Source organism: Trematosphaeria pertusa (genome assembly GCF_010094035.1).
Source record: "Trematosphaeria pertusa strain CBS 122368 unplaced genomic scaffold BU26scaffold_3, whole genome shotgun sequence".
Classification (NCBI taxonomy): domain Eukaryota; kingdom Fungi; phylum Ascomycota; class Dothideomycetes; order Pleosporales; family Trematosphaeriaceae; genus Trematosphaeria; species Trematosphaeria pertusa.
The window spans coordinates 611,730-637,217 of record NW_022987214.1 but is presented as its reverse complement, the minus strand read 5'-3'; the positions used below and the strand labels follow the sequence as shown (position 1 = coordinate 637,217).

The 25,488-nt window shown below is 55.5% G+C and overlaps 12 protein-coding genes across 12 annotated transcripts; 5 read left to right on the top strand and 7 right to left on the bottom strand.

Moving 5' to 3' along the window:
- Positions 1–35: 35 nt before the first annotated feature.
- Positions 36–1,866, bottom strand: BU26DRAFT_476757 (Homogentisate 1,2-dioxygenase; the record flags this gene model as incomplete). Its single annotated transcript, XM_033825580.1, has 4 exons — positions 1,505–1,866; positions 466–1,455; positions 298–416; positions 36–248 (listed from the first exon to the last, which is right to left on the bottom strand). The coding sequence occupies exons 1-4, from the start codon at positions 1,797–1,799 to the stop codon at positions 36–38; spliced, it is 1,617 nt and encodes a 538-aa protein (XP_033687951.1). The 5' UTR covers positions 1,800–1,866.
- A 206-nt stretch (positions 1,867–2,072) lies between these two features.
- BU26DRAFT_449323 (adenylosuccinate lyase) lies at positions 2,073–3,763 on the bottom strand. Its single transcript, XM_033824703.1, has one exon. The coding sequence runs from the start codon at positions 3,658–3,660 to the stop codon at positions 2,221–2,223; it is 1,440 nt and encodes a 479-aa protein (XP_033687950.1). The 5' UTR covers positions 3,661–3,763; the 3' UTR covers positions 2,073–2,220.
- A 216-nt stretch (positions 3,764–3,979) lies between these two features.
- Positions 3,980–5,437, bottom strand: BU26DRAFT_449320 (3-ketoacyl-CoA thiolase A). The gene is made up of 3 exons (XM_033824702.1): positions 5,195–5,437; positions 4,495–5,132; positions 3,980–4,438 (listed from the first exon to the last, which is right to left on the bottom strand). Exons 1-3 carry the CDS (start codon positions 5,336–5,338, stop codon positions 3,994–3,996), a joined length of 1,227 nt encoding a protein of 408 aa, XP_033687949.1. The 5' UTR covers positions 5,339–5,437; the 3' UTR covers positions 3,980–3,993.
- Positions 5,438–5,541: 104 nt separating this feature from the next.
- Positions 5,542–9,572, top strand: BU26DRAFT_547565 (uncharacterized protein). Its single transcript, XM_033831892.1, has 10 exons — positions 5,542–5,731; positions 5,782–5,944; positions 5,994–6,250; positions 6,301–6,362; positions 6,420–6,878; positions 6,929–7,013; positions 7,425–8,222; positions 8,286–8,684; positions 8,738–9,082; positions 9,134–9,572. Exons 1-10 carry the CDS (start codon positions 5,566–5,568, stop codon positions 9,460–9,462), a joined length of 3,063 nt encoding a protein of 1,020 aa, XP_033687948.1. The 5' UTR covers positions 5,542–5,565; the 3' UTR covers positions 9,463–9,572.
- A 32-nt stretch (positions 9,573–9,604) lies between these two features.
- On the bottom strand, positions 9,605–10,667 carry BU26DRAFT_547564 (uncharacterized protein; the record flags this gene model as incomplete). Its single annotated transcript, XM_033831891.1, has 2 exons — positions 10,332–10,667; positions 9,605–10,284 (listed from the first exon to the last, which is right to left on the bottom strand). The coding sequence occupies exons 1-2, from the start codon at positions 10,600–10,602 to the stop codon at positions 9,605–9,607; spliced, it is 951 nt and encodes a 316-aa protein (XP_033687947.1). The 5' UTR covers positions 10,603–10,667.
- Positions 10,668–10,969: 302 nt separating this feature from the next.
- On the top strand, positions 10,970–12,266 carry BU26DRAFT_601155 (uncharacterized protein; the record flags this gene model as incomplete). The annotated part of the gene is made up of 3 exons (XM_033835244.1): positions 10,970–11,171; positions 11,223–11,599; positions 11,658–12,266. The coding sequence occupies exons 1-3, from the start codon at positions 11,147–11,149 to the stop codon at positions 12,264–12,266; spliced, it is 1,011 nt and encodes a 336-aa protein (XP_033687946.1). The 5' UTR covers positions 10,970–11,146.
- Positions 12,267–12,327: 61 nt separating this feature from the next.
- BU26DRAFT_560288 (putative 15-hydroxyprostaglandin dehydrogenase) lies at positions 12,328–13,396 on the bottom strand (the record flags this gene model as incomplete). The annotated part of the gene is made up of 3 exons (XM_033832786.1): positions 12,328–12,671; positions 12,725–13,228; positions 13,285–13,396. 3 exons carry the CDS (start codon positions 13,394–13,396, stop codon positions 12,328–12,330), a joined length of 960 nt encoding a protein of 319 aa, XP_033687945.1.
- Positions 13,397–13,678: 282 nt separating this feature from the next.
- Positions 13,679–15,661, bottom strand: BU26DRAFT_212078 (carboxylesteras-like protein). Its single transcript, XM_033820660.1, has 5 exons — positions 15,401–15,661; positions 15,060–15,353; positions 14,834–15,009; positions 14,416–14,786; positions 13,679–14,365 (listed from the first exon to the last, which is right to left on the bottom strand). The coding sequence occupies exons 1-5, from the start codon at positions 15,565–15,567 to the stop codon at positions 13,739–13,741; spliced, it is 1,635 nt and encodes a 544-aa protein (XP_033687944.1). The 5' UTR covers positions 15,568–15,661; the 3' UTR covers positions 13,679–13,738.
- A 383-nt stretch (positions 15,662–16,044) lies between these two features.
- BU26DRAFT_212061 (Metallo-hydrolase/oxidoreductase) lies at positions 16,045–17,393 on the top strand. Its single transcript, XM_033820659.1, has 4 exons — positions 16,045–16,355; positions 16,411–16,547; positions 16,598–16,942; positions 17,003–17,393. The coding sequence occupies exons 1-4, from the start codon at positions 16,152–16,154 to the stop codon at positions 17,262–17,264; spliced, it is 948 nt and encodes a 315-aa protein (XP_033687943.1). The 5' UTR covers positions 16,045–16,151; the 3' UTR covers positions 17,265–17,393.
- Positions 17,394–17,640: 247 nt separating this feature from the next.
- Positions 17,641–19,362, top strand: BU26DRAFT_419966 (cytochrome P450; the record flags this gene model as incomplete). Its single annotated transcript, XM_033823333.1, has 3 exons — positions 17,641–17,757; positions 17,808–18,195; positions 18,254–19,362. The coding sequence occupies 3 exons, from the start codon at positions 17,641–17,643 to the stop codon at positions 19,360–19,362; spliced, it is 1,614 nt and encodes a 537-aa protein (XP_033687942.1).
- A 387-nt stretch (positions 19,363–19,749) lies between these two features.
- On the top strand, positions 19,750–22,769 carry BU26DRAFT_515342 (glycoside hydrolase family 3 protein). Its single transcript, XM_033828042.1, has 5 exons — positions 19,750–20,178; positions 20,229–20,556; positions 20,606–20,643; positions 20,694–20,957; positions 21,023–22,769. Exons 1-5 carry the CDS (start codon positions 20,061–20,063, stop codon positions 22,630–22,632), a joined length of 2,358 nt encoding a protein of 785 aa, XP_033687941.1. The 5' UTR covers positions 19,750–20,060; the 3' UTR covers positions 22,633–22,769.
- Positions 22,770–22,886: 117 nt separating this feature from the next.
- Positions 22,887–24,642, bottom strand: BU26DRAFT_587647 (PLP-dependent transferase; the record flags this gene model as incomplete). Its single annotated transcript, XM_033834696.1, has 3 exons — positions 22,887–23,065; positions 23,273–24,179; positions 24,376–24,642. The coding sequence occupies 3 exons, from the start codon at positions 24,640–24,642 to the stop codon at positions 22,887–22,889; spliced, it is 1,353 nt and encodes a 450-aa protein (XP_033687940.1).
- Positions 24,643–25,488: the final 846 nt, after the last annotated feature.

Sequence of the window (25,488 nt, the reverse complement as noted above, 5' to 3'; positions counted from 1 at the left end):
CAACCGGAAAAAATGAAAGTGTTGGTGTAGATGCCTCATGCACCATTGACACCGTTCGTCGCGCCATTGGTCTCCGCCGTCAGATACTGCTTCAGCTCCTTCGAGTGCACGCCCTCCGTGTCGCTGGCATTTGCGCCGTGCGCGAAGCCGCCGATGTAATAGGGGGCCAGTCGCTTCTTCTCCGCGATCCTGTCTTGCTTGATGCGAGCGAGAAGCTCCTTTGCCTTGGAGTTGGCGGAGAATCGATCCTGTAAAACTTAGTAAAGAGCGAACACAGGCCGGGGTGACGAGACTCACTGGCAGAGCATCCCAGACCTTATAGTCGGTGCCATGGGTGCTAATGGTTCCGCAGCCCTTACGAGCATAGTCAGTCCAGAGGAAGAGACGGCTTGATTCCACCATGATGGTCAATTGATCTATGCTGGATTAAATTCGGGTTTTTCAACCTGCACATGGCAGACTTACCCGTCAGGATCTTCTCAGGCTGGCTCTCGTGAATCCTCATTCCATGTTGGTATCCCTCGTGGAAGCCGCCGTGAGGAGTGTGGCATCCTTCGAAGCTACCACCGCCGGGCTGGAAGTCGTCACTCCGGCCCAGGCCATTTCCGTAGAGGCAAGCGAGGAATTCTGATGCAGAGTTGCGGTGGAAGTATGGGAGTCGGAAGGTGTTCGTAGCTACGTCCCACCTAGGGCCGAACCAAAGGAAGTCTGCAAGAGGAGTGACAGGGTCACGAGACTTTGCAGTGAGGACGCAGAATATGGAGGGATCAGTGTGGTCGATGGAGGTGCTATTCTGTGAGGAAAACTTGGTCAAATCGTACTTGTAGGGGACGACATTGCCGTGCCAGGCTACGAGGTCGAAGGGGCTGTGATCCTGCCGAATGGCAACCAGCTGGCCGTTGGTCTTGTTCACAATCTGCCAGTCAACATGCAGATCATCGTCGATGGCGGCTACCGGGTACAGGAAGTCCCGCGGATTGGCCAGACCATGTCCACCGAGCGGACCAAGGTCGGGGAGCTCCCACATGGATCCCCACACTTCGGTTATATAGCCTCGTGCAACCTCAGTATCTGGGGCCAGGTTCAAGCAGAATCGGATGCCTCGTTGAATGACGCAAATCTCGCCGGGCTGCAGGAAAATCATGCCCATTTCTGTCTTGATGTCGAGGTTCCCAAGCTGAGCGCAGATGAGGAAGTCGCCGTCCGTGTTGCAGAAGGCTCGCCGCTCCATGCTGGAGTTGATCATGTAGACGTAGAGAGCAAGTCCCTCACGAATGTTGGGGTCGCCGCTGCCTGCCAGCGTGTGCAGGCCATCTGCGAAATCGATCTTCTCATCTTCCTTGGGGAGAGGGAACGGATGCCATTCAGCCTGCTCTGCAAGGGTCTCCACCTTTGGATTCGCCGAAAGGAAACAGTTTTCAATATTTGACTTGGATTCGAACGGAATGTACCCCTCTGTTATCGTTAGTACACCATACTCGGAGAAGACTACATAAGTGCGTACTGTGTGCAGCCGCTGGCCTGCAGCGGTACATGTATGTGCTGAAGTTAGAGTGCCGCGGGGCAGCGAATGCGGAGTATGTGATGCCTTCGGTGTACAGCCCAAAGCGAACCTCTTGCGGGTTGTTCTGCGCAACGGGCAGTGTACCGGGAATAACCTCAGACTGATGTCGGTTTCCCCATCCTGCCTGGTAGTCGTATGGATCGTTCTCGCGGGTGGGCTTCAACCGCTGCAGATCGGTGAAGTGGAAGGTCTTCTGGGGGTCGGTGACGAGCGCGCGCTCCTTGAATTCCGGCATGATGAGGGACGCGAAGGTGAGCTCTGGAGACCCTGAGCATGCCAGAATGCATCAAGCCTTATATTGATCCATCCACATCCCCGGAGGGTTAGCGCTGGATCTGCCGTAGCTGACTGGCGTGGAACGCGCGTGATGTGGGGCGACCTGGTTCTCGTCACAGCCATGGCGGGGGGTCTTCCCCGTTGAATCGCTCCGCGTAGCACTAGGCGTCCCAGAAGAGAGGGGTTCAGATTAAGCCGAACCGGGATAGTGGAGGGCGTTTGATAAAGAAATGCGATTGCGCCTTTATCTATCCTGGCAATGCTGGCGCGAACGCTGACCGTTCTGAGCCGTACGTAGAGGATCCAGACTCGCTTGGGTCTCTATATAAATGTAATAACAACAAGACAAGGTGCTCTCGTGAGCCCGATAGGAGGGCTGACTACAGATTTCGGGCGAGAACCTCGTCGACCATCAGCCCGCAAGAACCCAGGTAGTTCTTGGCGTCGCACAACGAGCTGAGCTCCTCGTTGGAAATCTTGCCAGTAATCTCTGGGCGCTTCTGAAGAGCTTCAAGCAGACTGGTGTCCGTTTCAATGCTCTCTTTGCACGCTTCATACACGATGTCGTGAGCTTTTTGCCGTCCCACATGTGGAGCCAGCCCCATCATGACGGCTTCGCCCACGATCAGACCCCGCGTGGAGTAGAGGTTGTCGAGCATGTTCTTCGGGTTCACGACGAGCCCGGAAAGCGCAAAGTCGGCCTGGTTCAGCGCACCAACCGCAATAACAAAGCTCTCTGGGACTGCGACCCATTCCAAATGCCACGGTCCAGAGGCGCGTTCGAAGTCCGACACCATTCCGTCGAGGACCAATCCCGCATTTGATCGCAGGATCTTCGACGCAGCTAGAATAACTTCGCTCGAGATGGGGTTCCGCTTCTGCGGCATTGTGGAGGACGCCCCGCGGTGTGGGACGAACGGCTCCGATACTTCGGATAGCTCGTTGGATGACATGATGATGATGTCGAGCGCGATTTTGCCGAGACTTCCTCCAACGAGCGCAAGGTAATTGGTGATCTCAGCGACGCCGTCTCGAGCAACGTGCCATGTAATCGGAGGATCGGCCAACCCGAGATCCTTTGCCATCTCCTTCCGCACCCTGATGCCGTCGTCGCCGGAGCCCAAAGAAGCCAAGGACCCCGCCGCACCGCCAAACTGAACCATCAACGCGCGCTCCTTGAGCTGCTCGAGGCGCTCAAGGTGGCGCTGCATTCCGGAGAGCCATATGGCGCACTTGTGGCCGAAGGTGATGGGTAATGCGTGCTGCAAGTGCGTGCGGCCGGCCATTGGCGTGTCTCGGTACTTCCTCGAAAGGTAGTCGAGGTTGGTGATGACTGATCGGAGCGTCTTCTCGACGATCTCCAGGCCTTCCTTCATCTGCAGCATACTCGCCAGATCCATAATGTCTTGTGTCGTAGCGCCCCAATGCACATAGCGACCGGCTTCGTCCCCACACAGCGCTGACAACTGCCGTACCAAGGGAAGAATTGGGTATCCGACAATCTCAGTTTCGCGGCGCAGCCTGTCAAAGTCCAGTTCAGCCCCCTGTGACCTGGAGGTCACTATTTCCCCGATGTGCGACGGAATGACATTGCATCGCGATTGGGCTCGGGCAAGTGCTGTCTCGGCATCCACGCATCGGCTCAGGTAAGCCTTGTCATCGAAGACGCTGCGGATCTCGTCGGTGCCGAAAAGGGTTCTGAAAATTGCGGAATCGATTGCGCTCACACTGCCGAGAGCACGGCGCTGTTGAAGAGGCCGGTGCTGGACAGCGGGAAACTTTTGTATTGCGCGCCCTGAGGCACGTCGTAGCAGGAACATGATGCCAACGCTGAACTGCAAAGCAACAGAAACAATGAACGGCAACAATTGCAACAAAAAAAGGAAAATGCAGGCAAAAAGGACGAAGCGGCTCCGACGTGGGACAAGGGACGGTAAATGCGGCGGGAGGAATAGTTCGTGTGGGGAAGATGCACGGCCGGTTTAGCCTGCCCAAAGGGGCTAGACAGCACGTGCCTTTTGGAGAAGCCCTGGAGCGTGCCCAGGTAGCAGCCTCGCGTTTCAGCGTGGAAATGCACTCGCTGGGCGCTGATGACTGGATGTGGGACACGTTGCGAACGTTGCGAACGAGGTATTTGACGTCCTACTTTTGCATCATGACTCTCTGATGAACAGCGAGGCAACCCCGTGCCCGGTGCTAGCACACATACTGACGATGCCCAGCTCCTTGTCCTGCCTGCGCAGCTCGCCAAAGAGCGTCGCCGTCTGGCGAGCTCCAGTGGCGCCGGTGGGGTGCCCCAGCGCAATCGCTCCACCGTTGGGATTGACCTTCTCTTCGTCCAGCCCAAGTTCCCGCATGCACGCAAGCGTTTGGCTCGCGAAAGCCTCGTTCAGCTCAATGATATCAATGTCCTTCAGCTCTGTCCCCGTATACTTGAGTAGCGCCGGAATGGCAAACACCGGCCCGATGCCCATCTCGTCGGGCGCGCACCCACTGACCTGCGTGCCCACGAAGCGTCCCAGCGGCTTCAGGCCGCGTTCCTCTGCCCACGAGCGTCGCGCCAAAATGGCGGATGATGCGCCGTCGGAGATTTGAGACCTGCAACGTCAGCGCTTTTCTGCACCTCACGTGCAATCGACCTCGGGACAACTCACGAGTTCCCCGCGGTGCTCTTGCCATTCTCCCCAAACACCGGCTTCAGCGTGGCCACCTTCTCGTACGTCAGGCCATGCCTGATGCCGTCGTCCTTTGTCACCTCAAACCCCGCTGGCTGGCCCGTTGCCTCATCCGTCCGTTGGACAGTGACCGGGACGATTTCCCAGTCGAATCTTCCCTCCTTCTGCGCCCGGCTTGCCCGCCCATGGCTCCGGACGGCGTATTCGTCTTGCGATTTCCTGTCCACATCATACCTCTCCGCCACGTTCTCCGATGTGATGCCCATGGGCATGAGGCAGTCCCGGGCGTCCTTGACCGTAGAGCCCAGCAGCGCTGGTGATACATCCGTAGGGATACCTCGCGAGCCATAGTTTCTTGACATGCACTCTACACCTCCGGCAAGTCCGACGTCTATTTGACCCACCATGATCGAGTGTGAGATGTGGGTAATGGCCTGGAGACTGCTCGAGCACTGGCGGTTGACAGTGTGGAATGTGGTTGAGCTCGGAAATCCCGCGTGATTGAGAGCCATTCGTCCCGTCTTCGCGAAACCCAGCTCGGCCAGAACGTTCCCGATCATGGCATCGTTGACGTCCTTTGGCTCGACCTGGGCTCGCTGTACCGCAGCTTTCATCACCTGTAAATGTTCAGCACCCGTACATGCAACACGCGAACATGAGCCCCATGAGGCCCGCTTACCGGCATCAAGATATCCTCCGGGTGGGCATCTTTGTAGCCACCTTTGAAGCTGCGGTTTATGGGTGATCTCACCGCGGATAGCAGAACCACGTCGTTGGGGCTCTTCTGCAGCACATTGCGGGCAACTCTGTTGAAGGCCGCCATGCTCGACTCTCAAGGTTGAAGACAGAATTTGGACATATTCGCGAAACGATGGACTTCCGGGAATATCGCTACGCACGATGCAGGCCTGAATTGCCGCTTCGGAGTTGCGACGCAGGGACAGTGGCGGGGCGGAACAGGCATGTGGGGCGAGACCGGAGCTACCCCTCCATGATGAGTATGACGAATCATGCACCAGCGCAAACAGATTACTGAGATCGAGGATTTGGATGAGGCAATGCGGAGTGCCATTTTCGTTTCCTCAGTCGCTCAAATTCCTCCAACGAAGGCATTCCACCATGACGCTACCAAGCAAATATCAGAATGGCAGCATCGACTCCGCTCTGAAGGGGGTTTATCGAGCCTCGCCCGTTAAGCTTATGATCTATGGGAGGGGTGAGTTCCGAAGCTGTCACTGGGGCGCGGAAGCTCACGGAGTGCTTTAGGCACAAGCAACCAGCTCGCGGACGTAGTTACGGAGCTTGGAGGCACCAAAGCGTTCATCATCACCGGACGCTCACTCTACGAAAAGACCCCGGTCATCAAGAACATCGAGAAGAGCTTGGGGAGCGTTCATGGGGGTACATTCAGCAAGATTGGGCAACATGCGTGAGTACAGCGCCAGGAATGGTGGAGGAAGAGCGCTAATCCTGGACAGTCCAATTGGCGACATTCGAGAGGCGACAGGATTGATGTCCAAGTCAGGCTGCGACGTCTTGATATCAATAGGAGGAGGTTCGCCAATTGACTCTGCAAAGGCCATCGCATACAACATTCATCAAGAGACCGGAAAGTGGGTACCAAGCATCGCAGTGCCTACGACGTTAAGCGTAGCCGAGACAACACAGAACGCCGGCTTCACCACTGCGGAACTGCACAAGATCGCAGTGAGCAATCCTGAGCTCGTCCCCAAGGGTAGGACCTAAGCATCGACCGCACCACGCTCCAAGCTGACGCGTCCATAGCTGTGGTATACGATGGTGATCTTGCTCTCCACACACCCTTGAACCTGTGGACAAGCACCGGGGTAAGCACAACTTAGGTCCACCTGGTGTCAAAACCAGTGTAGCTAAAAGTGATGCAGATTCGGTCTCTGGACCACGCCGTTGAACTAATGTACCACCCCCTAGCTTCCGAAATCCCGACAAAGCGCATGTGCCTAGAAGCCATCAAAGACCTGTTCACCTACCTTCCCCAGTCAAAAGCCAACCCTAACGACGCCGATGTCCGCACCAGGCTTTTCCTCGCATGCTACTCTTCGCTCTTCCCCTTCCTTTACACCGGCGGCGTAGGTCTCAGCCACAGCATCGGCCACGCGATTGGGGCCACGTACGCCATTCCTCACGGTATTACGAGCTGTCTGAGTTTGGCCCCGACGGTGCACTTCAAGGCAAGCAATCCTGAAGAGGCGAAGCAGATCGCAAGGATCATTCCATACATTGGGAAGCAGAGCACCGGCAGCGACGAGAAGGACTCGCATATTGTCGGAGTCGCAATATCCGAATTGGTTGAGCAGCTGGGGCACAAGACGAGTCTGACAGCGGTAAGTGTTCTGACACACTTCTTGCATGCTTTTCCTCTAACCACTGGAAGTACAATGTTCCTACGGGAGACGCAGAGGAAGAAGCCATCGCAACTCGGGCACTACACAGCAAAGACCACAAGGACTTCGGCAACCGTAAGCTATCCCTCGCGCGCTCACGGATACATGTTATCTGACCAATGCATCAGTCAAGAAGATTGTGCACGATCTATACTGATCTCCCTCTTCGTCTTCATGTATATACATCCGTACCAATAGAAGCCGATTCTCCACAGACTCTTATCCTTGTCCCAAAAACGTAATTGTACAGATGTTTGCATAGACTCAGGACAGCCTATTCAACTACACCCGATTCGGATATTGAAGGCAGTCCTGCAAGCGCGGGTAAACCTTGGAGAGGTTCCCATCACGTGATCGCCCGGAAGTAGCTCGAGATTGAGACAATGTCCAAATGGAAACATATCCGTGCCAGGCTCTCATTTATCCGCGACTCGGTCTGTTGAAGTCTCATCCGATGCGCTTTTCCGCTGGACGAGTGCGGATAAGTGCTCATCCGCGGCGATTTGTGGCGCTTGGCGGACCCCGAATCTCCACCGGCATCGGGACGGCAACTGCGTCGGTATGCTCGATCGCGCTTAGTGGCAACATGCAAGCTATCAAAACGCCGTGTGGGGAACCTCAAGCTCCGCCGCCAAAAAGTTCAGCACTCACGCCTCCACATCGCGAATCGTGGATTGAGGGCTGCGGAGCCGCTTGAAGCTGGAGCTGCGCTTACTGCAGGTTGCGGAAGGCATCGTCTTGCATCCGGAGCGCTTCTGGCTGCATTGCATCATTGTAGAATCCGCGAGCTGTCCCACAGCAGTATTGTCGCAGGCTTCACGATGCAGCGAACATTCCTCTTCGCGGCTCGCCGCAGCGGGCCAGCGATCCGCTTCTTCTCCAGCAGTGCCGTGCGCGCCGAAATCAACAAGATATACCCCTCCGCACAAGAAGCCATCAAAGACATGAAATCCAACACCACAGTCCTCGTCGGCGGCTTCGGGTTCTCCGGCGTCCCGAATACCCTCATCAATGCGGTGCGCGACCGGCCAGATCTGACACACTTCACAGTAGTCAGCAACAATGCGGGTATGCCCGGGGTTGGCTTGGGGCAGTGGTTGGATACCAAGCAGATCGGGAAGATGATTGCGAGTTACATTGGGGACAATAAGACGTTTGAAAGCATGTATTTGAAGGGCGAGCTGGATCTGGAGTTGACGCCGCAGGGAACGATCGCGGAGAAGTGCGCTGCGGGTGCGGCTGGTGTGCCGGCCTTTTATACGCCTGCGGCATATGGGACAATAGGTACGTTTTTGAGTTTTTCACGTTAGGCCTACATAAGAACCAACGATGCTGATACATGCACAGTACAAACCGGCGAACTTCCCGTCCGCTACAACACCGACGGCACAATTGCGAAAATGTCAGTACCAAAAGAGACCCGCGAGTTCAACGGCAAGGCGTACGTCATGGAAGAAGCCATCTTCGGCGACTATGCCTTCGTCAAAGTCGCAAAGGCCGACCGGCTGGGAAACTGCACCTTCCGCAAGGCACAGAATAACTTTAACGAGGCGATGGGCAAGAACGCGAAGACGACGATTGTAGAGGCGGACGAAATTGTGGAGTATGGCGATATCAAGCCGGAGGATATTCATCTGCAGGGTATCTACGTGAAGAAGGTGATTAAGAGTACCGCGGAGAAAAAGATCGAGAGGCTTGTATTCTACAAAGATCCCGAGGAACAGAAGAAGGCACTCCTGGAAGGAGGTATGGACCCACCTTACAACCTACTCTCGAAGGAACTACTAATCGGAGAACAGGAAACTCTGAAGCCTCGGCGAAGCGCGAACGCATCATCAAGCGAGCAGCACAGGAGCTCAAGGATGGTATGTACGTCAATCTCGGCATTGGCATGCCTCTTGCGGCCCCGGCATTTCTTCCCAAGGGTGTCGAGATCATCCTGGAATCGGAGAACGGCATCCTTGGGATGGGTGGCTATCCCAAGCCTGGAGAGGAGGATCCAGATCTCATCAATGCTGGAAAGGAGACGGTCACGTTGATTAAGGGCGCCGCCACTTTTGGCAGCCACGAGAGCTTCGGTATGATTAGAGCTGGCCGGATCGATGTGGCCATGCTGGGAGCCATGCAAGTCAACGAATTCGGAGGTATGTAGCCATCTCTTCGACTTCTTCGAACAGCAACTAACGCGACGGTAGATCTCGCCAATTTCATGCTTCCAGGTAAGGTCAAGGGCATCGGCGGCGCCATGGACCTCGTCGCAAACCCCACCCAAACCAAGGTTGTCATCACCATGGAACACGTCGATAAGAAGGGCAACCCGAAGATCCTTAAGCAGTGCACATTCCCTCTTACGGGCCAGAAATGCGTATCGACCATCATCACTGACCTTGCCGTCTTTGATGTAGACAGGGTGAATGGCTTAACATTGAAGGAGGTTGCCAAAGGCGTTACGGTCGATGAGGTCAGGGCGAAGACTGAGGCGCCGTTCAAGGTCGCTGACGATCTTAAAGAGATACAGGTATAGATGTCATTCATGGGAAAACGCTTGCTTTGTTTACATTGTGCTGCATTGGTCAAGAGCGTAGCATTTGGCGCTTGGAGTTTTGGCAAGAAAATTTATTGTTGGCGTTTGGTCCCGTTCCACTCACTAGGCTTCGTCTCCACCTCTACTTACTACCGCCCTCCACGGCATCTAACGTCAGATACGCCGGCGCAGACTTATCCTCCGATATATCGCCCACCGCACTCCAGTGCTTCCCGACCAACTCCTCAGTCTCGACCTCATCCGCAATTGCTATCGCCATATCCGCCACAGTGATGCCTGTCAGTCTATCCTCGAAAATACTGCCGCCTTTCTGTTCCCTCATCAACACCATATCATCCACGCTGATCTCGTACTTGCCGGTCCTCTTTCCTGGCCTGTACAGCGCAGAAGGCGAAACGAATGACCATTTGAACGACGTGTTTCCGTCAAAGAACATGAAGGCCGTTCGACCGGCTTTTATAAAGTCAGTTGCACGATCCTTCTTCTTGATGCCTGCTTCGTAGTCGGCGATGGCCTTCTTGTCGTCTTCGGTTGCGCGACCTTCTCGCTCCGCGATGCGCGCGTTGCGGTATGCGCGGAGGGCGGTGCCCATGATGCCGAGCCTTTCTTCCATATATGCTATGTGCGCTTCTGAAGTGGCTATTGCTCGTCTGTACGCCATAAAGAAATCTGGGTGGTCGACACAGCATTCCTGAGTGCCTGGCACGTGGAGCGAGCCGGCGCCTCCAACGAAGAGGAAGTATTTCACGGGCGACTGCTTGACGGCAAGGATAATTTTACGGACGGTCTCGAGGAACGGCACTTTGGACGTCAATCTATGTCTTCCCATGCAGTTAAGAGAGACTTACTGTATAGCAACGCATCCGCGCCGGCTGTGTGTGGACCATATTCCGAGACGAGGACATCCACGCCCTCGAAGGACTTTGCGAGCTCTGATATAGAGACTTCATCGATGTCGACCGGCCGTGGTATGTATCGTTCGTGCTTTCCCAGCTTCTGCGGATTCCGCGATATCCCAATGACTGTGTGGCCGCGGTTTAGCAGCTCGACGCAGAGGTAGGAGCCTCCGAACCCAGCGGGGCCGATGACGCCAACTCGCAGTGGCTTTGAGGAGAGCATTGTGGATGATACTGTGTTACGAGCTATTTGAATCCTAGAAGACAGGGAGCCGCAGGATCGCAAAGGGAAGTCGCAGTGAATGTTCTCACCCCCAGCTGTGTGATCAATTATACCCACGTATACCGAGGCATACCCCTGCAGCGTTCAATCTAGTGGCATGGATTGCCCCGCACTAAGAACGCGTGCGCCCAATCTGCGGCTATCTCCGTCCCATTTTCCATGCCATCAGCGTCACTGCCTCCTGTCTCGTGGCCCTCAAACCGGACTGCCAATGGGCCCAGGCCCTAGGACCGCACCATTCGTGTCCAAGATCCCTCCGGGAATGCGTTGCGAAGAGGCCTGAAGCTCAAAATCTTCAGGAGTTGGTGTTCGGGGTACGAAATGGGGAATGAGGGGAACAATGTGGGGCAATTGAGTGCAGATATTCGCACATGCAGGGACCAAACCATCAACAAAGTACCAGGTAAACTTTCCACACGCCGTCAAAGTGCCTTCGAACATCTTCAGAGCATCACGTAGTCACAACTGCATTACTCCTTTCAGCATGGCGGAGAACTACGCGTTCATCGGTGAGCTTCCAGAGGACGCCTTCCCCTCACCCCGACGCTAACCATCCTCAGGCCTCGGGGCCATGGGCTACGCAATGGCTAGCAACATCCGCAAAAAGATCGGCGTCTCGTCAACACTCTACATAAACGACATCAACGCCACAGCGTGCGAACGATTCAAAGCCGAGTACGGCTCCCACGGCCCGATAGAGATCGTTTCCACGGCGCGAGAAGCAGCTGAGAACTCGAAAGTTGTGATATCAATCGTGCCTGGCGCTGCAGATGTGAAGAAGGTGTATATGGATGAGGTCAATGGTGTGATTGCAAGTAGACCGGATGGGGAGCGAGTACTGTGCGAATGCAGTACGATTGACGTGCGGAGTACGAGGGAAGTCGGCGAGGCATTAAGAGAGAAGGGCATCGGGACTTATGTGGACACCCCGGTCTCTGTGCGTACACTGCAAGCACCTCCACAGTCTCCCTCTCACTGACACACCCTCCTTCCAGGGCGGCGTGCCCGCCGCCGAACGCGGTGACCTAAGCATGCTCATCGGCCACGCCTCACCCTCAGACGACAGCCCAAACTCCAAACGTCTCGAACGCATCCTCAGCATGATCGGTTCGCCCTCAAAATTCTTCTATCTCAACACTCTCGGCGCCGGCCTAACCGCCAAAATCTCGAACAACTACCTCTCCGGCACCATCCTACTCGCCACCGCCGAAGCCCTCGCCATCGGCATAAAGCAAGGCCTAGACCCCAAAATGCTGTACAACGTGATCAAAGCGTCGACAGGCCAGAGTTGGATGTGCGACCACGTGATGCCCGTGCCAAACGTGAGGGAGGACTGGGTGCCGAGTAACAGCGGATATAAACCAGGGTTTAAGACGCAGATGATGATTAAGGATCTGGGGTTGGGGATTGAGTCGGGGAAGCAGGTGGGAATAAGGCCCTTGATGGCGGAGGCGGCAATGGAGACTTGGGAAGCCGCGGCCAAGGATCCGCAATGTTTTGATAGAGATGGGAGTAGCGTGTATATACATATTGGCGGGCCGCTGCCGCCGGGGTATGAGGATAAGGGGAAGAAGAAGGAGGATGGCACATGGGAGTTTGTGTAGGACGTTGTAGGATAGCATATGCAAAGCCAGTCCTGTACACCATTAGGAGGTGCTGCAGCTTTCAGGCCTGAACACCGTTCGTCTTCTCCTCCAGCTTGTCGGCATCCCAGCTAGTGCCTTGGCTCGCGAGGTATTCTTGGCCCTTTGTGAGGACCTTGCTGTTTTCCTCACCGAGCCACTGAGGCTCTAGGGCCTGGATAGCGTCCTCGATCTCGTACGCTTCGCCACCTGCGATCCAGAGTATCTTGCCGGCGAAGGGAATCTTGGCTCCGGGGTGTACTTTCTCCTTCTTGTCCCTGTTTGCGGATGCGCAGAGCAGGATACTTCGTGCAACATCTTCGGGCTGGTTCTCTGGGAGACCAAGTTTGCGCCAGCCCTCTTCTATGCCCTTGACTAGCCTCGTTTCTAGGTCAAGGTAAGCCTGGTGGCTGTACCTCAGATTCGGTGCGGGGACTTACTAGTCATCCACGGACATATCACGTTGATATGTATGCCCTCGGGGAACGCAGTGGTGTGCAACCCCCTCATCAACCCCAGCACCCCATGTTTGCTCGCCGTGTATGTAGCCAGCCCGCCGCTCTCCTTGAACCCGGCAATGGAGCTCACCATAACAAGATCTCCCCCTCCTTTTCCTCCTCTCGATCCATTCTTCCGCAAATAGTGCATTCCGATTCTCGCCGTAAAGATAGCACCAACCAGATTTACATCCACCTCCTTCATGGTCGGCTCCTCGAAAACATTCGATCTCGCCTCGAAGATGTCTTTATGTACCGCCATCCCAGCATTAGCGACCACGACATCGACGCGACCGAAGTCCGACTCCGCGAGTGCGAACAGTTTGAGCTGGTCGGAGTAACAGGACGTGTCGCAGCGAGAGAAGCGCGCTGCGGCACCCAGACTAGCTTCGAGCTCACGGGCGGGTTCCTCGCTGATGTCGCCGAAGACGACTTTGCATCCAGCCTCTAATGGGCAGCTTAGTATGCATGTGGACAGGATAGGCATGCATGTTGTTGCGTACCAGCGAATTGAATCACGGCTGACCGACCAATCCCCGTTGCGCCCCCAGTCAGAACCACAACCTTGCCTTTGAGCGTGCTTAGCAGCTCTAGGTTGAACTGCACATGAACCATGATACGGGTTCCGAGAAAGATCCTTTGCCAAAATAATTGTGAAACGGGTTACCCGTCAATGATTAGAACTACCTAGGTAGAAGTATACGGGACGCTGCATTTCTCAAGAAGGGTCGATCCCGCACCCCACATGGCAAACTCGAGCTGTCGTGGGGTAGCTGCCACCTTCCGCGGGCCTCCAACAGGTACGTCCAGCGTCCGGAAGTGCCCTCTTGGCAAATAGTTCTGAAGAGAACTACTGCCGGTTGCGTAGAATGTAAGCTTCGCGTCGATACTCAAGCGCAGTTCATTTGTGAAATGACTTCAAGGGCTCAACGCCAGAATGTTTGCTATGGAGAAGGATCACCGACCCTGAAAGAAGTTTTGGAAGGCCTGCAATATGTTGTCGAATCCCGCCATCTCACCAAGCTTGAGAACATGCTCTCGCCGCCCTACTTCTTCCGGATTGCCCGACGCAACGTACTTGGCCGTAACACCTTCGCTACTTGGGCCGTAGACCCTCGCACCCATCTTGCCCCCTTCCACGGGCGGCCACGGGTCATTTCCGTTGACGAACTCAATGAAGTCCTCGGCGTATGCCCTGGAGACCGCTTTCTGGTCGTCGCTTAAGTGCTCGTTGTAGTTCTGGAAAAGGTATGCGACGTCGAGAATGTGGCCTGCTTCGCCTTTGAATCTGCCCTCCCATGGAATACCTTCGTTGAAGTGGTAGAGGAAGAACTTGTGCTCTTTCGTTTGCGGCCAGCCTTGTGCGAAAGCACGCGCAGGCGCATAGAAGCTAATTTCCGTCGCGAATCGTAGGATGGTCAGGATCGCCTCGTCATCGGGTGTAGAAGGCGTGATGTCGTACGACGAAAGCAAATACTTCGCGGCTTCTGGGTGTTCTGCCAGTGTCGTAGTGATAGACTCAATGAACTTGGAGGCAATGCCAGGGTTTCTCCCGTCGATCCCCATATATGCGAGAATATTTGCCTAGAGTGGATTAGACTTCGAAAAAGGCGGACCTAAGAATGAGCACTCACGTCAAGCTTAGACTCTCCTATCATCAGTGCAGCGCACCACTTCCGCCCTGGGATCGAAAAATCGGGGTGATCTTCCTTTGACGAGACGGTGAGGAAGCTTGGCTCACCCGGGACAGTCTCGCCGTCTATGGAGGGCAGGAGCGGCGTGCCCAACGGGACCTTCTGCCAAAGATCATCGACGGGCATGCTGACGAGTGCTTTGATTCGTTCTTCGGGCGTTTTATCGGCCAGCCCGAAGGCTTCAACAACCTTCTGGTATGCCGATTCGGCTACGAATTCTGGGATTGGCTTGAATAGGAGGACTGCCCCTCCAGTGCTGAGACATCTCTTCATGAGCGGCTCCCTGGAGAGAAGGAACATCGTAACGGACACTAGGGGGATGTTAAAAAGGGATCAAATGTTGGAAAGTGAAACGTACTGCCACCGGCGCTCTCGCCGACTGTTGTAATTTCGTCCGCATTTCCTCCAAATCCACCGATGAACTTCTTAACCCATTGGAGGGCGGCGCGCTGGTCGTGGAAACCATTGTTAGCCTTATAGCCTGCCTTGCGGAGTTCTTCAGATGTCATAAAACCAGTGACACCGAGACGGTAGCTTCGGATTGTTAGCGCCGCTCATTGTTAGGTATAATTCGCAGCACTCACTTGATGGTGATGCCAATCATGGGTCTCCCCTTCTCGGCAGAAAGCTTGACTAACGCAGCGGGGTTGTAATGCGGGTACCAGCTCGAACCGACGGCGAAACCTCCGCCGTGGATGAAGACGTATACCGGCAGTTTCGAGTTTGCATTGATACCTCCATCTCTCCCCAATGGCACGGTGATGTTCAGATTGAGGCCTTCCGTATCCGAATGGGTGGGAACTTCCGGTAGAGGTAGCTCATGCTGAATGAAGCCAAACTCTCGTTTGATTGCGCCGACCGGGGAGACGGGCGGAGGACTTCAATCCGTGAGCTTGGGTCGCGCCAGGCTGTTCGAAATACGTACCCGTATTTGGATGCGTCAACGGCCCCCGACCCATAAGTGGTCACGAGCTGAGGCGCGGCAAAGCGATTCTCCAAGGAGGCGTACTTGAGCCCCAAGAATTGCGCTGTCCCATCCACAACATTGCCTTTTAGCTCGCCTAGATCCGCATGCTTGAAAGTAGTCGTCATCTTGTTAAATTGGAGGGGTGCTGGATGATTTGCGCGACAGTTGCCGTACGGCCAGATTCCCTACTCGAGCAACAGGAGCCGCGCTAGCCGAATATCGCCAAAAGTCAAAAACGAAGCAATCGACGCGGCTGGGTGGGCTACGAATGCGAAGGGAAGAGAGCCGTGGAGCTTCATTGATGTTGGCTCGGGATGCCCGATACCCCGCCGTTGGAGTATATGAAGAATGGTGGGGCCTGCCGCCGCCGTTCCACCGCCATCACCATCACCACGCTCTCGTGCGCTTGGTTGCGCCCCCAGCCAATGGCAGCGGCATTCAGGGCGACAGAAATAAAACGGAGACGGTGCCCTGAAGCGAACGCTTGCGGGTAATCTTTCTGGCACAGCTGTTGATAGTCAAGGACCGCCAATAACGCGCAATCTGTCTGTGCGCACAGATGGGGTAGCTAATGTGGGGGACAGGGCCTGGGTGCCAGTGCCAGTGCCAGTGTCGGGCGCGCCGCGGCGGAACGAGGCAGAGGTACAGGACAAAAGCGCAGGCGCTAGGCACTTGACATTCTCTTCCTCATTCTGGCCTTGCCTCGGAAATGGGAGACACGGAGGATGTCGGCGGTCCCGTGCCGGAAACCAGCGGATACGTCGACCTCGCGCTGCTCGATGGCGGCAGTTTTGTTGGGGACATCGGAAAAGTGCATGCAGGAGTCAGCAATGCCAAGTTCCGCATGTACAACTGGGCTTTCTACATCTCCCACCAGGGGAGACACCTGTTGTGGGACCTCGGGCTGGACGAAGTACGTATCCGAGTCGCTAATCGGAGCCTGATCTGGAGGCTCACAATCGGACCAGGATCGCTCGTGTTATACGCCATGGGTGAACAAGTTCATGCTGGAGGGAGTCAACCATGTCGGGCCGAGAAGAACCATCGTGAATCAATTGGGCGAGCGAGGCGTGTCGGCCGACGCGGTAGACGCCGTTTTCTTCAGGTAAGTTGGTACTGCCCCTTGGGTCGAGATGTCGTATGACCGGGGAGCAGCCACGCCCATTGGGATCATTGTCGACCGATCCGGGACGAGTTTCCCAACGCGACGGCGTATTTCGGACCGGGCACCAAGGAAGGCTGTTCGCCAGGGCACATGGCGGATCCGAGCGTGCAGTGGGACGGCCGCTTCTTCGATCCCGAGCGTGCGACGGAGCGGTGCGAGGAGCTCAAGGGCCCATGGGAGCCGTTCGGCCCGTTCGAGCGCGCGCTCGACTACTTCGGCGACGGCAGCTTCTGGATCATGCAGGCGCCGGGCCACATGGCGGGCAACATGTGTGCGGCAGCACGACTGAGGGGAGGCGAATGGGTCCTCCTGGGGAGCGACTGCTGCCACTCAAGGTAGGCCGAGAGCAGCGGTGGCGGAGGGCACGTCGACGCGTGATGGCTAACGGCGCGCAGAGAGCTGCTCGACGGGAGGTACGAGATTGCGCAGTTTTGCGCGCCTGGGGGCGGGACCATGTCGCTGCACGCGGACATTTCGGCAGCCCGGGACACGATTGCAAAGATACGACGGCTGGAGAGGGACTGCGGGTTCCACGTCGCCCTGGCGCACGATGCCGCCTGGCTGAAGGACGGCTCGGACGCGGTGCTGATGTCGCTGCTGGACGAGCAGATGACGCGGGCGGCGAGGGAGCGGATACCCAGGGACGAGATACCATAGACGCCATCAATGGAAAGACTGCCCGCGCGGTGTTGAGCATTCGTGACTTTCCTTGACGGGTGAGGGAGATACGACGCGAGGGCACGTGACCTCCCGGCCTTTAGTTAATTCCGCGTCGACTGTACTGTACAAAGTAGCTGCCAACTGCCTCGCCTCGCCCCTGGGCGCCAAAGCAAATCACAAACGACACGGCTGGGCTCTCGGAATGCCCTGCCGCTATCCGGGTGCCGTGGCTGACACATCTCGCAAGAACGGCTGCTGACGCGCCCATTGTTCGAGATAGGCTAGTTCAGGAGCGCGCGAGGTGTGCACCGAGTCCCTCTTCAACTCCCTCCCTTCCAGCTTCACGATAGTCTACACGTTGCGCAAACCCATAATGGCGCCCCCTCGTACGCCGCCGCCATGGCCGACCATCGCTGCCTCGGCCATCATTGCGCTCCTCGCATACTTTGCAGTCAAGCTGATCCAACATCGGCGGTCTTACAGGGACTTGGTAAGAACTTACTTTACACTCACCTCACCGAATACGCTGATTCTGCTTAGCCGAAGCCCCCCCACCACTTCCTCTGGGGCCATCTCAAACTGATGGGCGAGGTCATGTCTCTTTTCCCCCGCAATGTGCATTTCCAGGTCGCCATCACGACCATGGCTCAGAAGTACCGTCTTCCCGGCCTTTGGTACCTTGATCTCTGGCCCATGGCGGACCCCCAGCTGATCATAACGGATCCGGAACTCGCTCTTTACGTTACCGTCCTAAAGAACCATCCGAAGCACTACGTAGAGGCCGAACTAATGGATCCGATCATGGGCAAAGGCAACATCGCGACTACCGAAGGCCATATATGGAAGGCTGCACACAACATGCTAGCTCCCGCCTTCGCCGCCTCACACGTGAGGAACACGATAGGAGGGGTGGCAGAGGAGGTCATGGGTAAGGCTTCGCGGATCCAAGACTCAACATTCGCTAATCGTTCCTCCATCTCGGGCAGTGTTCCGTTCCATCCTTGAAGATCTCGCCCATTCCGGTGCCATCTTTAGTCTCGAAGACCTGCTAAAAAGCATGATCTTCGACGTCATCGGCAGAGTGACGTTCAATTACTCCCTGGAGGCCCAGAAGCGAGGCAGCCCACTTCTATCACACTTCACCGACATATGCTCTGCTGCCCTCATCGAGCGAGATACGTGGAATCCGGTAAAGTCCTTCTCCGCACGCCGAAATAGGCTAGCAGCAACCCGGAAGCTCGATCCTCTGTTGGAGAAGATCATTCGAGGCAGGTTCGAAGAGCTGCAGCGTGGCGATGCGGACCTGAGCAAACGGCGCGGTCTAAGCATCATAGATCTTGTTCTTCGTGAGCGCCTAGAAGAAGCACAGAAGACCGGAAAGGATGCTCTTGATGCGAACTTCATGGCAGTAGCCGCTACGCACATTAAGACTTTGCTCCTTGCAGCCACTGGAACCACCACGGATACTCTCTGTTTCACCTATATGCTTCTCTCAGCCCATCCCGAGGTCGTCCAGAAGTTACGCGAGGAGCACGACTCCGTCTTCACCCCTGGAATAGAGGCAAGCTATGCTATGCTCCAACAAGATCCACACAAGCTCAGCGACCTGCACTACACCACCAATGTCATCAAAGAAGTCCTCCGTTTCTATCCCGTGGGCAACACGGCGCGAGCTGAAGATTCTACAGGATCTATCACCTACAATGGCAAGCAGTATTCTACCAGAGGCCAGATGATATGCCCGGTTCAGCACGCAATGCACATGGATCCAAGCATCTTCCCCAACGCGTCAGCATTTGACCCTGATCGGTTTTCCCGGAATGACGCTCCGCGAAACGCATGGCGGCCCTTCGAGCGAGGACCCAGGGCTTGCCTTGGTCAGACCCTGGCTATGGACGACATGAAGGTCGCGCTTCTTCTGACTGTTAGGGACTTTGACTTCGCTTGCGCGGCCCTCAAGCCAAGTAAGACGCAGCTCGTCCCCTGGACAGACCTAGACCTTACTTTTGGAGATCGCGCCTTTCAAGAGTTTATATTAGAAGCCAGGCCCAGAGACGGCATGCCGATGACCGTGAAGAAGGCCATCGGGGCTTGAGATTGAGGGCAGGTGGCGAGAAGGGCTTCGGTCCCTCTTCTTGGTCGTTTCATCACCAAGGGCGCCGCCCGTGATCGAGGGCAAGCGAACACTGCCAAAAGCGAACACTCAGAAGGGAGGAGCATCTTCATCGCGTTGGCAGCTGCGACGGATGGAGGGCGCGGTCTTCGCACGAGTAACAGCCCACAGGGCAGCTGCATTTGTAAGTCTAGTCCGTAGCAACGGGAATAACATTACCGCGCTCACATCAGGACCAACACCCTGGCTTTGAACTCCGTCACAATCGGCAGGCACCGTTGATCTTCGAATTCAGCCTGAATGCTAACCAATCACATGTGGCGTACCGCACGTAGCGCAAACCCCTCACAATGATCCCGCCGCGGCAACGTTTACTCGTGCGGCTCTAAACGCAAACCCGGCTATCGAAATGTTTCTTCCCGTTTTCGCGTGCAGCTAGTCACATCGACAACAAGCATTTTGCTACCTGATGCGGGCATTGCACCTCCCGAAGCGGAACCGAAAGGGCCGCCGCGCTTCCGATACCTTCTAGCTGCCCACATCTAGTCGTCATCACTGTGGAGCGTCTCCCCGCATTATAAATCCAGAGGATGAAATGCCGGCGATACTACGGCTAAGGATTGGTATAAAGCCAAAGGGATAATGCGCTCTGGTATCTCAGAGCGGCCTTGTTAATCACGATGTCAGCATCTTATCGCTATTTGCCAGCGCTGCTGTGGGCATCCGGGGCACTTGCCCTGTTTCCAGACTGCGTAAATGGGCCCTTGAAGAACGAAACGATATGTGACACTTCAGCATGTAAGGCTTCATTCGACCAGCGAGATGCGCTAACTGCTAACTCCTGCAAGCACCCCTCGATAGAGCCAGATCCTTAGTGGCTCTATATACCTTAGAAGAAAAGATCAATGCCACCGGAAGCACGGCCCCTGGCGTTCCCCGGCTCGGTGTTCCGCCATATGAGTGGTGGTCCGAGGGTTTGCACGGCATCGCCGGGCCCTTCACCAACTTCTCGGACGAGGGCGACTACAGTTATTCGACTTCCTTCCCGCAGCCCATCCTCATGGGCGCAGCATTTGATGACCAGCTCATCACGGACGTTGCGACTGTGATCGCAACAGAAGCTCGTGCATTCAATAATGCGAATAGAACTGGCTTAGATTTCTGGACTCCTAACATGTACCGGTTTCCTTCTTCGGCCGCTTGGTGAGCACTGACACGTTCGCAGCAATCCCTTCAGAGACCCGAGATGGGGGCGGGGCCAGGGCGCGTACCAGCTTCCTTCTGCTGCTTAGCTAGCACTGACGCGTTCGCAGAAACGCCCGGAGAGGATCCGTATCACCTCTCTTCATACGTTCACGCCTTGATCAACGGACTTCAAGGCAATTCACTTGATCCGTACAAGCGGGTGGTAGCAACCTGTAAGCACTTTGCGGGATACGACATCGAGAATTGGAATGGCAACTTCCGCTACCAGTTCGATGCGCAGGTCTCTCAGCAGGATCTGGTAGAATATTACCTGCCTCCTTTTCAGAGCTGCGCTCGTGACTCTAACGTCGGTGCCTTCATGTGCTCTTACAGTGAGAACTTCCCCTGAGGGCGATCATACCTCCCTGTTTACAGGGCGACGACTGACATTGCATAGACGCAGTGAACGGTGTACCGACATGCGCCGACCCTTACCTCCTCCAGACCATCCTTCGTGAGCATTGGGGCTGGACGAACGAAGAGCAATGGGTAACGAGCGACTGTGACGCAGTCCAAAATGTCTTCCTACCGCACCAGTGGTCTCCCAATCGTGAGCAAGCCGCCGCGGATTCGCTCATTGCTGGAACGGACGTCAATTGCGGCACATACATGCCGGATCATTTACCCGCCGCCTTCGCGCAGGGCCTTGTCAATGAGAGCATCATCGACCAAGCGCTTATTCGGCAGTACTCGTCTCTCGTTCGCCTCGGTTGGTTCGATCCTCCCGAAAACCAGCCATACCGCCAGCTCGATTTCAGCGCCGTAGCTACCAATGCTTCCCAGGCGCTCGCCTACAAAGCTGCCGTAGAGGGTATCGTGCTTCTCAAGAACGATGGGGTTTTACCCCTTTCGCTCGATTCTTCAACGTCCTTGGGCTTGTTCGGGGACTGGGCGAATGCGACGGAGAATCTTCTCGGAAATTACTACGGCGTTCCAACCTATCTCCACAGCCCCTTGTGGGCCGCCCAGCAGCTCAACATCGCGATTCAATATGCCCAAGGCCCGGGTGGGCAGGGAGACCCAACGACGGGCTCGTGGCTCTCCATCTGGCCGGCAGCAGATGCAAGCGACGTGATTGTCTACGTCGGAGGCGTTGACAACAGCGTGGAAGAAGAAGGCAACGATCGCGTCTCCCTTACCTGGACCGGCGCACAGCTCGATGTCATTGGCCAGTTGGCTGGACTCGGAAAGCCGATGGTGGTCGTACAGATGGGTGGTGGTCAAATCGACTCATCGCCTATTGTCAACAATCCCAACATTTCTGCCCTCCTCTGGGGTGGCTACCCCGGCCAGGATGGGGGCGTTGCCATCATGGATATCCTCACTGGAAAAGCAGCACCCGCTGGGCGACTGCCCACAACGCAATACCCCGCATCATACATCAACGAGGTACCAATGACAGATATGTCGCTTCGTCCCAGTGCCAACAACCCGGGTCGTACGTACAAGTGGTACAATGGAACTGCGATCTTCGAATTCGGATCCGGTCTCCACTACACCAACTTCTCCGCCAGCATCACCTCCAAGCTGCAGCAGAGCTATGCCATCTCGGACCTGATGCAGTCCTGCAACACGACGTATCTCGACCGATGCCCTTTTGCTTCCGTCCAAGTCGAAGTAACGAACGATGGCAAGACGACGTCTGACTACGTTACCCTTGGCTTCCTCGCCGGCTCCTTCGGACCACAGCCATACCCTAAAAAGTCCCTAGTGTCCTACCAACGCCTCTTTGCCATCAAAGGCGGTTCGTCCAAGACGGCGACTCTGAACCTCACTCTCGGTTCCCTCTCTAGGGTCGACGAAAAGGGAAACAAAGTCCTTCATCCTGGCGACTATAGCCTACTGATTGATAACGGACCTCTGGTGTCCGTCAACCTCACCTTGACTGGTAGCGAGGCCATGTTGGATAAGTGGCCGCAGCCGCCCGCGAATAGGACTAGGAAGGGCGTCAGTGGGTTTAGTGACTATTTCGTGGGAGGTTATGGGAGTGATCAAGTACCTATGTAAATAGTGACATCCCTGTACCATAGTCACGTCCATCTAATCCCGCTCGCTTGCCGGATCGATCTAGGTCGGCCCTCATATTAGTCCTTATAGCCGTGGAATTTCCCGTTTTCGGCGTAGCGGGTTTGCGTCATGGCGGTGTTCTTGCGTGATACGGACTCTAGCCATTCTATTGATTGCTCTGTTCAACCCCGTCTCGGATGCTTCTCGATATCATACAGCAGTTTCCCACTTAGTCATTTCTTCCGACGAGGACCTCATCCAAGCTCGTTTGAATGGTTTGGCTGACCTTTAAGCCTCAAGTGCACTCTATCTTGTTCTCCGCTTCGGCCCTTCGGTTCAGGCCGTGGAGGTAAGCAGGGGCTCGGAACTCTTGGTCTCGCAAACTGGTGTGCTGACCTCGCTGTGTCCGATGTGATGGACTTCACACGATGAACTACGACTGAAGAGCAGAAGAAGCCAACGTAAGTCTCATTACCAACTATCTAAGGAAGTCTAGGAGAAGGCGAGAAAGGGCAGGAAAGCAACACCAATCCCTATTGTGAAGAACCAAGCTATTGACCAGGCTTGGAGCGGAAACATGAAGCAAAAAGACGCCGCAGCGATCTCTTTCCTCCCGTCTTCTTTGATACCTGGTGCTTACGAGAGCTCCCAGCACTGTGTTCGGAATACTGAAGACTCTCCTCGCCACCCTCTGACACATTCGCCACATTAGTCACCAACGTCGGTTCGCTCGCTTGGCCTGCTTTTTCGACAAAGCAGTCACCCATGAACCTCACGAACGCCTCGACGTCGCTCAACGCACTCATTGCCCCGAAGCTAACTCTTACCATTCCCGTTGGGATACCATTCATCACATCCTGGTCGGAGTTGCAACGGAAACCGGACGCGTAAGCCCTCTGGTAGTCGTCGGCAGTAAGACCCAATGCGCATGCCATACCAGCAGGATTGCACAGACTGCCGGTGCGAATGTGAATGTCTCTCGCAGCGGCCATGGCGCCAGCTTTTGCAGCGCTGGCCCAGTTTCCGTCCATGCCGCGGATGTTGAACGTCACGGTGGCTCCTTGTGTGCGTGCATCACCGTATGTCGAGGCCGGGTCCTTGTAGATCCGGCAAACCGGGCTCCCGTCGACATGTTTCATCCCGGCAAGCTTCTCGTAAAGGCATTTTGCGAGCCAGCCGGTATGCTTCGACACATCCTCAAAACCTCCGAAGGCCCCCCGATAGGTCCCAATAGCACACGATAGCGCAAGAATGCTGTGCGTTGCCCCGGTACCGTCTTCTAGTCTAGAAGACAAGGCCTTCTCCTTCCTCATATGCCAGGGCTGGCCAGTAACCGTTATCTCTGTTGTGCCTCCCCCAAAGTATTTTCGATGCTCGAAAACGTGAGCGGCAGGCTTGCGGACGATAAGGGCACCGAGGTCGGGGAACCCGAACATCTTGTAGAAAGACAGGACGATGAAGTCGGGCGCTGCTAAGTGGTCACTCAGGTCAAGGGGGTTGGTCGAGACAAGCGCCGCCACGTCAAGCAGAGTATACGCATCTGATTGCTTTAGGGAGGAGCCCAGAGCCGATGCCCAGGAAAGGGGGATTCCGTCGCCCGTTCATGTTGGACTGAGCGGGATAAGAAAAGAGCGTTGGCCTTCCGTGGCTATCTCGCTCGGTAGTTTCATCGCCGCCCTGGATCCATTCTTCGACCCCATTGTCTGACAGGAAGCAGTGACTCCGACGAGCAAGCTCCCTCACCCCGACAAGACTAGTATGGCAATCTCGATGATAGTAGTAATCAAAGCCTTGCGAATATCCGGAGAACGCTTCGGCAACGAGTTTGATGCCGGCAGTCGCGTTGGCAACGAAGACAATGTCGAAGCGTTTTGGGTCGGCTTTGAAGAGACCGAGCACTTTCCTGCGAGTCTCTTCCACGATCTGATGCGATACATTGGGTTTCGACACCAGGGCCGAGTGTGGGTTTGCAAGGAGAAGGGATTGCATCTGCTTCGAGAAGGCCTCCATCAGGGACTTGGATGGGAGAGTCGTTCCAGCGTGGTCGAGGTACGTTATTCCTGCGACGATTAGTGACCTATTCATAGAGCAGATGGACAACGTTAATTTGCCTTTGAGCATAGGATACTCCGTCTCCCTGAGTGCTGCTACTTTGTCATTGTAGCGCAGTCTCTGCTGCAAGTCTGAGTCCGTCCCGCAGTCGGAAAGGCGCTGATTCCCGAGGAACTTCATATTTGATTAATGATACTAAAGTTAGAGATGTTGACGTGGAGGATATAGATTTCGCTAAAACGGCGATAAGTTAAATTGAACGATGTGGGAGGATACGGCATAGTGAGCATCTCTATCTGATGTGGGCTCCAAGTCCAGCTCGCCGCCTCGAGGCTTCATGATACCTCGCCGAACGTCGCTGGGCAGAAGACCTCTGTGAGGACCTCTGCTGCTGAGCCAGGGGTCTCTGTCGCCGAGTTGGGCCTCTGCCGCTGACCTCCTAGAAGACCCATCCCCGGTCTCTAGGAGAGAAGTGAAGCCTTCACCACGCCTACTGAACGGTGAAATCTGCAAGAACATTGCTGGTAATCACATAGCATCGTTATCATGGACCACGATCCGTCCCAATTAACATCGACGAATAACTGCCCAGGTGGGGAAAACATCCTTGCCGGATCCGACCTTGCCTTGACTTGCTTCGTTGTGCTCGGTGTGCAGAAGGCGATAGATCGGCCCTCGGCACAGTCCTCTAACCTACCACTAGCATATGTTCATCGATCGTCACTTGAGAAATATCGGTGTTGATGCCGCCTGAAAGGGAAGCGTGGTTCGCTGAAAGATACGAGTTATATCAGGTCAGTATTA